This window comes from Camelus ferus, chromosome 11 (assembly GCF_009834535.1).
Source record: "Camelus ferus isolate YT-003-E chromosome 11, BCGSAC_Cfer_1.0, whole genome shotgun sequence".
NCBI classification, from domain to species: domain Eukaryota; kingdom Metazoa; phylum Chordata; class Mammalia; order Artiodactyla; family Camelidae; genus Camelus; species Camelus ferus.
The window spans coordinates 55234750-55246792 of record NC_045706.1 but is presented as its reverse complement, the minus strand read 5'-3'; the positions used below and the strand labels follow the sequence as shown (position 1 = coordinate 55246792).

The following is a 12043-nucleotide window of genomic DNA, read 5'->3' as shown; positions in this document are numbered from 1 at the left end:
CCCCAGAGAGTGGGAGTCCTGACCACCATTCATAAACATTATGGTCTGAACAGGCTGCTATAGGCTAGCCCAGTAACCTAGTATCACTTAGAATGATATTTCTATGGAAAATTCTTTCTTGTTGTCAGATAAGAGAGGTGGAAATGTGTTACAGACAATAATTCAGTTTACTGTTGGGATCTGCCTTTCTAGTATTCTAGACTCTTGGTGTTTAACCACTACCCTGTACTGCCTCATGTGATACAAGAAAAAATTTTAAAGTAAACTTGAGAATTTGGTCACTGAATAGGATGAGGAGGGTGGAGGCAGGGGAAATCCACGATGGCTGCCAGGTTTCTAGCTTCAGTCGCATGACGATGGTGGTGGGTTTTCCTGCAATAAAGACACAGTGGTGGGGGAGGGTACAGCTCAGTGGTAGAGCACATGCCTAGCATGCATGAGGCCCTGGGTTCAATCCCCAGTTCCTCCATCAAAAATAAATATATAAACCTAATTACCACCCCCCCCCCCAAAAAAGCAAAAAAATAAAAAAACAAAAAGACACAGGGAAGAGCAGGTGTAGGTGTGCTAAGTGTATACTGCTTATGAAAGGGAAAGGCAGGGTGATGCCACAAGACAGGGCAGCCTTGAGCCACTGCCCCTTCCCCTCAGCCTGAAGGAAATCCAAAGATCCCAGCTCAGCCCTGGCTTTTCTGTGAGATGCTAGAGCAGAGGGTGAAACTTTCTGTATATCATCTGAGGGGCTTGAGAAGGTCTGAATTTTGGCTCTGAAAATGGCAAATCAGTACTTATTTCCAAGTTTATTTTAAAGATCTGACATCTTGTGGGAGACACTTTTAGACATTAGCAGACAATAATGTTTGGCTTAGAAGAGCAACTTTTTCTTTTTCTTCTGTCCCAGAAACAAACCTAGGTTTTTAGCTGTGTTTTAAAACCAATATTAAAATGAAGTGTACGCTGCCTGTGTGGTGGGACAAGGCCACCTTGGAGTTAGAAAGCTACTACAAATACTCCCTTAAAAGATTCCTTTCAAAGTGAAATCAGGTTTGTTGTGGGACTGGCAGTTACTGGCCAGGGGCTAGTGTCCACTCCCCTAGCCTACCAGGATACAGGGACACTCTCAGTCCACCCAGGACACAGAATAGGCCCAAGAACTTAGAATCACTTCTTACTTTCTAATGATGCTTCAGCTGAAATTGTGTAACATCATGTTTTCCTTTAAGATTACAAAATTGGGTATTAAATATAAAACGGACATGGAAACCCAACAGTGTCGTAATATCAGTGAAAATGCGGGCTGTTTCAAAATACAACTGAAAATCATTTTAATACTGTGCTGTTCTCTTCCATCTTTCCAGATGATCCTGGCACAGGGTTATTTGGCTGGTGCGTCATGTTATGAGTTCAGCTGTGTCAAGTAAACTCTTGTGGGATAAAGCCAGCTGACTCAGCGGGCATCTGAGGAAGACAGCGTCCAGGACGGCAAGGGAAACTTCATTATCAAAGAGCCATTGAGTGATAGCAAGAAATCAATGGAGGCCCACAAGGTAAATTCATCTTAATTTTGTGTTTTCATATGAGCAGAAATGAGAGAAAATGCCTAAATCATTTGCAGCAGTGAGTGACAACAGAGGTGAATAGAAACATGTGAATACTCCTTAAGACAACCCCTCCCATCCCTAGGGAAACTGCCATGATGACCCACTGCCACTGATACTCTTTTATTTAATTCCTTCTGGCATGCCAGGGTGGAGAATAGACTAAGCACCTGCTGTTCCACATTTTAACATAGAAGGCTTAACGTACTAATTTTCTATCACTGTGTAACAAACGACCACAGACTAGTAGCTTTAAACAACACCTATTTGTTATCTCACAGTAAAATCCAGGCATGAATCAACTGGGGTCTCTGTTCAAGGTCTCACAAGCTGAAATCAAGGTGTTGGCTGGGGCCACAATCTTATCTGAGGCTCAAGGTCATCCTTCAAGCTCATTGGTTGTTAGCAGAATTCACTCCCTGCCTCAGTAGAAATGGGGTGTTTCCCCAGGACCCTACCTTTCCAGCAGTGCTCCCTTCCAGAAGGCTCAAATTCTTCAGACCTCCAGTTCCTGCTCCCAAATCATTACTTCCCACCCTCATTTTAAAATGATTCCGTTGAAACACATGCCATCCATCAGAACAACTCTCTACTTCTGATGATTCTTAATATTAATGTGGTTGTGTCTCCTAACATATTTCATTGACTGTTTCAATTTGGATTTCTGCATTGCTGTACGTCTTCTGTAACTGTCCAAAGGTCTCTAAGAAAATAGAGTTCAAAACTAAAACTGTGAGTGATACATGGCACTAGTGCCCTTGAAAATGAAGGGTTAAAGAAGAGTGTCTGACTACAAAGCAAAAACTGTGTCTTTCTCAATTGTTCTTTTCATTTCTTTTATCCACTAATTGTACAGGATTCTGTTGGAGGACCTTGCACTCACACTTACTTGAGTGCCATTTTTTTTCTTTTGAGGGAAAGATTTATTTATTTAACCTCTTGTCTAGTGTCTCACTGCTCTCTCCAGAGTGCTCAGATGTACCAACCCATGGCCTGCTTTAGGTCTCTCAATATTGTTTTCCACTAACAAGATCTGAAACAGGTCTCTTCAAAAAGGAGAAGATTCCTTCCTGTGTGCAGGAGAGCAGAAGATGGATCTGAGATGTGTTGTTATCAGAGGTCAAGGATGCTTTCAGGAGCCCCTGGGTAGAGGAGTCAGCCTGGAAAGAGAGGCTCTTGGTGACCCCGTGATGACACTGGGTCTCAATGAGAAACCAGCTCTGTAATTAATCAGAGCTCTTGGAGCCCGTGGAAAACCATATGTTCATGCTGACAATCAGAATAAACAATGAGTGTATAGAGCAGCACTTCCCAAACTTCAATGTGCATCCAGATCACCTGGGGAGCATGCTAAATGTCACCAGTCCTGATTTGTCAGGTTCGGGTGGGATCCGAGATTCTGCATTTCCAACAGTTTTCTCCATCATGCCCAAGCTGCCAGTCCAAAGACCACACTTTGAGTAGTCAAATGCTAGAGCAGAGTTTCTCAGCCTTAGCATTATTGACATTTTTTGTTGTAGTGAGCTGTCTTGCATGTCGTAAGACGTTAGTAGCACTCGTGGCCACTACTCAATAGAATGGCAGCAGTACACACACATACCCCAGTTGGAAAACCAAAAATGTCTCCAGACGCTGCCAAATGTCCCCTACAAGTGGGGTGACCCACAGTCCTAGTATACCTGGGACTAGGGGGTTTCCCAGGACACAGACTTTCAGTGCTAAAATCAGGAAAGTCCTGGGCAAACTTGGACCACTCATTGGTCACCCCACCTGGGAGAAAACAGTGCCTCCATCTGAGGACCACTGTGCTAGAGGAAGGTTGACTCTTCTACCATGGGTTAGGTAGCCATGTTCTTTTATAAAAAATGATGGGGGTACACCAGAAATTGATACAATATTGTAAGCTGACTACACTTCAGTTAAAAAAAATAAAATTATAGAGTGAAAGAAAAAAAATGGTGGGGTGGGGCTGGGAAGAACAAACCATTTATTGGCAAAGAAATATGAAATACTGTGATTTGTATAATTTATTCCTCATTTATTTCAGATAGTTACTATGATAATGGAAAGGCAATTTGTTTTGTTTTCTACCTGAGATGCAAGAATATTTTATGCAAAAAAATTTTTTAAAAAGATTAGACTTACTGGTTCTTCTAAGTTAATAATTCATGACCACTATTAGAGCATCACAGAGAAGACATCTATGGCTTGATCCATAAATAAATGGCATATATTAAATAAAATCCTTACGTAAATAGCATATAATAAGATAATATACCTGAAGTATATACTGGTAACCATATTTGGTTTCAGAAAAATATTAATTTTTGAAAGGGGCTCAAAGGATCTTGTGTGGAAATATATTTGTTCCAACTGATGCATTAGATATTTTTAAAATCTGATTTTTTAAAACTAGTAACATCTAAGGTATTCCCTGCAATCTAAAATGGAATTGTCTTTAAGGATTTTCTTTTCTTCATTGACACGGACTGTCAGTAAGTATGATTTACATGTAAACATATGAATATGGAGGGACAAGTAGGCTGATGCGAGCCTCTGTGCCCATGGCCCTGTGGCTGAGCTGACCTGTGGATTTCCCAGTACCCACCCTGGGATGTGTGTGTGCCCAACGCGGAGCTCCTCCTCCCTACCTGGTGACACCTTTCATACTTCTGCTGAATCTCATACTCTTCCTGCTTCAGCATTTCTGCCATTTTGGTTTCTTTGAGGCTATTATCATATTCTTGCTGCAGCTGGATCTTCTCTTGCCTTTCCTGGGGTGATGTGACAGAGTGGAATCAGGGCAGCCCCCGGAAGCACGGACCCCTCCCTGGGATAGACCACAGGCCCCGGGCCCTTCAGGCCTCCTGGGTTTGCTCCTATAACTCACTAGCTTTAGCGGGCTGGTAGCTCCCAACCCACCACTCCACAACTCCTCTGAGTTCCATCTTTAGCCCCCAGGCTCCCTGCACTTCAGGACCTACGCCATCCTCACAAGTGGAGTAAACCAAGAGACTCCCCAGGCCAGCTCCAGAATCCTGCCTTGGACTTTAGATTATTTACTCTAGGAAAGCTGGAAAGCCCTCCCCAAGCCAACCCAGCACACACACCCACCTTTTCTTTCGCTTTCGCTGTTTTCCTGTAATGATAAAGCCAGTGAGCCAGGTACTCGATGGGGTCACTGGGCTGAATCTTTGCCACCTCTGCCAGCGCCTGGGCCAGGCAATTCCCAAAACACCTCTTCAGGTATTCAGTTTCCATCCTGGTGGGCTTGGGAAACATCAAAACAGGGTCACACTACTTTACAAATCTAATGGGACTTTAAACATAGACACATTCTGACCAGTGCAGATTCACTTTAGGATAAATATGAGATGTTTCCAGAGCCCACCCTCCCCCAAAGAACCAGTAAATACATGTGTACTTGCCAATAGCTCTTACATTCAAATGGACTTTTTTTCTAAAGCTCTCCAGCTGTCCTAGGTCAGAAACTAGGTCCTGGGGATTATCAGGCCTGAGAGGAGCTTGGTGGATTGGTGTTTAAGAGTGGCTGAGGCCTCCACTTACCCACACATTTCTATCCTTTAGTAGGGAGGAAGTGACTGAGCAGGCAGGAGGTCCTGAGAGGGGCTTTGAGCACCCAGCAAACTGTGCTATTGTGAGGCTGGAGGTTCAGTCATCTATGACATAGATAAAACAGGCTTATATATCTCACAGGGAACCACTGAGAAGCCCTGAGGAGGGAAAATGCCAGGCATTGTAGCTACTTACTGCTGGCCAGGGGCTCTGCCAGCACTTGACATGACATTCCACTCTTTACTGCTTAAGCAAGAAACTGCTTTAGGTTGAGTTGAGCCCCTGATTTACCCTTAATCAGATATTATGACCTGGAGGGAATGAAGCTTCAGTTAGACCATAAATTAGGAGTGGAGGTGTAGTGCAGCAGTAGGAACGCAGGCTCCTGGATCAGACAGACCAAGGTCCAGTCCTGTCTGCCATTTATTAGCTGTGTGGCCTTAAACAAGTTACCCAGTCTCTCTGAGCCTAGGTTTTCTGATCTGTGGAACAGAGCAACAAAAGTGTGTATCTCACAAATGTTAGGATTAAAAGAGATAATAAATACAGGTAAAGTACACATCCTGGCACGTACTAAGTGTTTAATAAATATTAGCTATTACAGGGGAAGATTGTGGCATGAAATGGCCTAGCCCCCCATCTGTTCTTGACCATCTCCATATTCCTGAAGTTTACATACCTTAACTCCAAAAGAGCTAATAATAAAGTGAATAATAAAGGCTTAGATCCAACATTAACATTTTCCGGAGGTATTTTTCAGTTTAAGGAGGGAAAGATAAATAGACAGATTAGATAGAAAGGGACCCAAAAAAATTCCTAGCTCTTTCCACTTCAAAGGTCTAGAAGCAAAAACACCTCAGAGCAATGAACACACAGAATTTGCTTTTAAATAGCCTTCACCACTTAAAAGGAATCAGGGTTCCTTGGAGAAATGACTAATTCCAAGGTCAGGGCAGGAAGAGGCCAATAAACCTGGAACATTTTATTGACCCAGAAAGTAAGAAAATGCTTAAAAAGTAAAATGGTTGGGGACACAGGAGCCAGCTTGAGGGGGCTGTTACTAGCCAAATCTGGGGCAATTTGGCCACCAAAATTAATAATGACTGTAAGGATTATAACCAATTGAACAAAATAAGAACCCATGAGTCCATATAAGAATAAATAAATGAAAGGGAAAGAAGGCAAGTTCTTTCTTAAAGTAAAATGCCAATTAATAAATGTGGAAAGAATAATGGACTTAAAAAATAACTTTGTAATCACATGATAGTATAAAACAGTTATAAATGAACCCTAAAACTTGGTGAATAGTTAACAGAGAATACGATATTCATGTATTCCCAAAGTTTCTCCCACAAATTATTAATTCCAAAAGGAAATACAGAAACTTTACACTGGTGAAACCCAACACAACCAAGTGATCAAAGTAAACATCGCCAATAAAGGGACAAAATAATGTCACATGTCTCCTGATGTGATGCACTTCTTAGTGGGTCATAATACATTTCTCTGGATTCCTGCCCCAGGTGAAAAACTGTAATCTGATTGAGGAAACATCAAAGTCAAATTGAGAGAGTCTGCAACTCTTAAAAATGACAAGATCATGAAAGATAAAAAAAGATAAGGCACCATTCCAGATCAGAGGAGCCTAAACAGTCCTAACTCCAGGCAAAATTGATCCTGGATTGGATCTAGATCAGAAAATAGAATTCTATAAAGGATGTTGTTGGGAAAACTGAATGTGAATTGTAGATTACATAGTAGAACTGCATCAAGGTGAAACTTCCTGGGTTTGGTGATTGAAATTTGACTAACAAAATGTCCTTGTCCTTAGGGGATACACAGTGTGGTAGGGCTGAATAATGGCTCCCACAGCTGTCCACGTCCTAATACATGGAACCCATGAAATATGTTACCTTCTATGGCAAAGGGGACTTTGCAGATGTGATTAAATTACAGTTTTGATTTGGGAAGATGATGCTGGATTATCCAGGTAGGCACAATGTAATCACAAGGGTCCTTATAAGAAGGAAACAGTAAGATCAGATAGGGTAGAAGGAGATGTGCTGATGGAAGCAGAGGGAGAAAAGGGGATGGGATTCAGGGTCATGAGCCAAGGAGCACAAGTGGCCTCTAGAAGCTGGAAAGACAAGGAAAAGGATTCTTCCTAAACCCTCCAGAAGGAATTAGTCCTGCTGACACTTTGGTTTTAGCCCTGAAAGACTCATTGGATTTCAGATTTCGAAAAGTGTCCGACAATAAATGTGTGTTTAAACTCACTAAGTTTGGGGTAGTGATGGAGGATGGGGATGGGGAGGTGTGGTGGTGACTTCTGCCAATCTGTGACCCATCTGAACCAATGCACCTGAATAAAGTATCTTCTACACCCCTTCTACTCAGCGAGTGGTCCACGATCAGCAGCAGTGCATCATCTGGAAATGCAGATTCTCTGGTCCCACCCCAGACCTACAGATTGAGCATAAGCATTGTAACAAAATCCCCAGGTGATACACAGTTACAGGTCTGCTTGTCTTTATCATCATAGAACTGCCCTTCCCAGAGGGCAGAATCACCAACTCTGTATTCCCAGGAAGCCTCTTCACTGCCTGGTGTTGGGTGGCCGCCACGCCACACTGCAGTAGGTGTGGCAGACCCTTTTTGGAGAAAGCATCTTCTCTAAACGGCTCGTTTTCAATAATGATCTCAACAAAATCTGTTGACCTGGCCGTTATTAAGACTTGGTGTGAAAACAGTAGAGCCAGAAAAACAGAGCCACCATGTGAGGTCTGGAGAGGGAGGAGCCAAAGGGATCAGTTTTACAGCCTACTCCCCACCATCTCAGGCCGCACTCACCAATGAGGAGGGGGCTGTTTTTCAGAGCTTCCCAGAGCTGCTCTGAGGGTCTGCTTATCCTGGTCCTCCTTGCTCATGGCCTTGTATTCAGGAGGTGGGGTGGTAAGTATAGAGATTGTCTTTATTCGTACTATATGTCTAGTGCTGGGCACATAGTAGATGCTCAGCAAATATTTCTTGATTTAATTAGGAAGAGCTCTGATGCTTGTGGGCTCATGCTCCCTTCCCTCCGGCAGTGCCCACGCTGGCACTAATTACCTTAACCAACGTTTAGTGAGCATCTCCTGCCCAGCACTGACCCACACATAAATTAACAGAGAAAACGGGAGATGCCAGCTGAATACCGTGCACAAATGACTAGGCCAGGGAAGACTGCAAATGGCTCGGGCTTGACAAGAGGGTGGGAGGCTTCTTGGAGGTGGGGGCACCTGTGCTCATTTTGAAAGAAATGCCAACTACAGAATGTCAGTGTTGCTGGCCATCTGGCTCTACGGGGATTGAGTTACTAGCCACTGCGGTTAATTGAGTCATTAACACACCCTGAAAGGAATTCAGGGTGGAGATCATGAATGAGGCTCTGGGAAAACTGACAGAAAAGGCCTTCAGATAGTTAGATATTTTCAGGAGAAATTTTTATAAACTCAATTTTTTCATCTTCCCATACTTAGAAAAGCTCTAAAATCATTAACTAGGATACCTGTGCCTAGTGACTAGCAGGAACCTTCTACCAAGATATGTATTTGATTGTGGGTAATCCTGCTCCAAAATCACATATATGCTGACCTCCCAGCTTACCTCTTCCAAAATAAAGCAGCTGTCTCCAGGGCTATAGTTCTCAGTTAAGTCCCCAAATAAAACTGAACGGAGAGCTCTCACACTGTGCACTCCCCCGCACCCCTCAGTGGGCAGGACCCAAGCAGAGGTCCCCAACAAGTGCAAAGATGCTAAGTCGGGAAAATACCAGGTCACCATGTAGGACAGTCTCCTCTGACTCAAGGCTGCGGAGGCTTCACCCACAGGCAGCCTTTGCAGTACCTCTCACCCCAGGCCAGCCCTCTGCCCTTTTTCTCTCCTAGTGTGCACACGCCTGCCAGCCCCGCTCCACTTATCTTTTGGGTTGCCCCTTCCTCACAGCCTCTAGGTTGCACGTCTCTATTCACCTACCCTGGTGGTCCCTGCTCCAGCGGGCACCCTGCACACTTCGCGCGCCCCCTCTTCTCTGCTGAATCTTTTCTGTCTTCCGACCTCTGCTCAGCGAAACTCGCGCGCCCCTTCTTTGCAGGGGGCAGGCTCCCATACCTGGGGCATGCGCGCTCGTTGCCTAGCGACCGGACGCGACTCGTGATAGGCGCATGCGTCCGGCGCGCGCACCTAGGGCGCAGGTGCGGTTTGGGAAGACCGGTTCCTGGTGCTGGGCTGCGTTCCGGCGGGGAGAGGCGGTTTTGGCCGTTGGACCTCGGAGTGGTGTAGGACTCAGGCGACGATGCCCAGGCTCCCCAAGCCGAGAGAAGGTTAGTTCAGCGCCTGGCTCCTCTTCCCCCTCGGTGAGCGGCGCCGCGTCTGGCGGAGAGGGCCGGGGAGGCGGACTCCGGGTAGAAAGCAAACGAAGGGCCCGGAATCCAGGGTTGCCAGATAAAATACGGGATACTCAGTTAAGTTTAAATTTGAGAGATACAAGGAATCACTTTTTAGTACAGGTATAGTATAATACAATCATTTGTGGTTTATCTGAAATTTAAATTTAACTGGGCATCCATATTTTTATTTAGAAAATTGTGGCAACCCTGCCTTTCGCACTCTGGCTGGCTAGCTTTCTCCCAAGCATGAGCGGGAACCTCTATTTCTTGATTTGTTTGTTTGTTTTTCTGCGAATGAAGAGCTATTTTATTTTTTCTCCCTCTCGCTCTTTTAATAGACTTTATTCTTTTAGGGCAATTTCAGGAACCTCTATTTCTTGTGATAGCTTCTCCAGGCCTGAGGCAGCTGTTTCTGTGGGTAGGGGTTTTCTTACGTTGAGCCAAGATGCCTGTCGGTGAAAAATAATATTCCTTACCAGTAGGCTTTTGAGATGGGTTTTGTCGCCAGTTCATGGGCAGGAAAAAAGCCAAGCGAGGTTAATGAGTTTCACCTGGGTTCCGCGTTTCACCTGGGTTCCTCTCATAATGCGATGCTATGCGCGTAGATCTGAGACCAGTCCTGAATCTGAAGTTTCTCCCTTACCGACCACGGACCTCTTGTAGTAGTCTTTCTGGGGCAGCAACAGCAGCAAGGAACCTGTTCTCTTTTTAAATGTTACTCTGCTTCAAATGACATTGAGCTATCAATGTAGTTATTTTTGAGTTTCGAATATTATCCCATGGAAGAAATACAACAAAGATACTGTGTTCCATACTCAGTTGTAATCATTCTGTTCTCTGTGTGGTTAAGACACCAGTGTCAGCTTGATAAGGGAAATTAGGTTCATTTGTGCCAGTTTTTAGAGTTTGCTTTTATGACTACATTTATATATACACACACACATTCCTTTCCCCACTGCTGTTGCTAATACAAAAGATGGCATAGTATATGCAATTTCTGCGTCTTGCTTTTTTTTTCCCCCCACTTCACATTATGTCCTAGAGCTCACTCTCTATTTTGGAGATCTTCCTCATTCTCTCTTATAGCCACACATTAATCCATTTTGTTGCTGTAGCTCATCAGTCCTTTAATGATAAACATTTGGATGGGACCCCAATTTAGCTCTTCTAAGTAATGGTGCAGAGTAACTGTGCATATATCACTTCAGATTTTTGCAAGATAGGATCCTAGAAGTGAGACTGATGGGTCAAATTGTAAATGCATATGTAACTTTCTAGATTTTTCCAAATTCTTCTCCATGGAGTTATACCATTTTGTACTCTACCACCATCGTATGAGAAAGAGCACTATTAGGGGTCTGAGGATGAAACTCAGGAGGTCATTGTTCATGAAGTTTTATGCAGAATGTTGGGTGCATTTGTCCAGGGACAGGTCTAGACACACTGGCATTCTTTCCACTATCATTGCTCATGCTGACATGTAATAAGTACTCAATCTATATTGGTTGAATAGTGAATACATTCAACAAACATTGTGTTAAAAAAACTGATCACAAGATGATTCATTTTGTCAAAGCACCTGAGATAGAGTGGCTGCTGCATCTCTTTCTCTCTCTCTCTTTTTTTCTTTTTCTTTCTCTCTCTCTCTCATCTAAGATTACTTCTGTCCATGTTCATAACTGAATAGACTAGGACATTACTGGGAGAATGGAAAGACTCATTCACTCACCACCATGGGGAGCCAGCTGTGTCAGCATTGTGATTGAAACACACTCCTTGAGGAGCTAGAGGAACTTACCTTCCAGTGGGAGAACGGACATGTGCATACACAGATAATGCTCTGTTAGTGTGACAGGTTCTGTGTGTGAGCTGCTTAGGGAACGGGGAACATCTTTGCGTTGCCTAGGAGACAGTTGTATTAGCCAGAGCAGTGGGGAATGAGAGATGCTTGATGTCTTGCAGGTGAGGAGATATTTTCCAGGCTGAAACTGAGGGGGTAATCATGTGCAAAAGTCATGGAGATGGAAATGTGCAAGGTGTGATCAGCAGAATGGCAGGATGCTGTGTGTAGTTAGAGCCCAGAGTACATAGGAGGCAGAAGGGATATCTGGAGGTGAGCCTGGGAAAAAAAGTGGGGCCAGAGCCTGAGGGGCTTCATGAGCAGTTCTTTTGAAGTTTTGTATTCTTTGGCCATGAGATTCATGGACTTGTTGTTGCTGTTCAGGTGGACTGTCATGGTGTTTTCTAAAAATGACTCATTGCTCAGGAGGGCATCTTAGTAAATCATTTAGGGTAATGACTCTGGAATTAGAAGTTGAGTATGAATTTCATTTCACCATGTGCCACTTGTGTGATCCTGGGCTGACCACTTAATCCTCTGTGCTTGGGCATCCTCATCTGAGGGACTGATGATACCATTTCAACTATGTTGTAAGGATTAAG

General features: G+C 43.9%; 2 protein-coding genes across 4 annotated transcripts in view; one reads left to right on the top strand and one right to left on the bottom strand.

The window, feature by feature from the left end:
* Positions 1-342: 342 nt before the first annotated feature.
* DYDC2 (DPY30 domain containing 2) lies at positions 343-9426 on the bottom strand. Its single transcript, XM_032490533.1, has 4 exons — positions 9189-9426; positions 4713-4860; positions 4250-4372; positions 343-372 (listed from the first exon to the last, which is right to left on the bottom strand). The coding sequence occupies exons 2-4, from the start codon at positions 4857-4859 to the stop codon at positions 343-345; spliced, it is 300 nt and encodes a 99-aa protein (XP_032346424.1). The 5' UTR covers position 4860; positions 9189-9426.
* The window catches only part of DYDC1 (DPY30 domain containing 1), a 39099-nt gene continuing 36463 nt past the window's right edge, over positions 9408-12043 (top strand). For all 3 annotated transcript variants that reach the window (XM_032491587.1, XM_032491588.1, XM_014555336.2), the window contains exon 1: positions 9408-9535. The gene's annotated coding sequence lies outside the window, so the exon portion shown is untranslated. The remainder of the gene's footprint in view (positions 9536-12043) is intronic.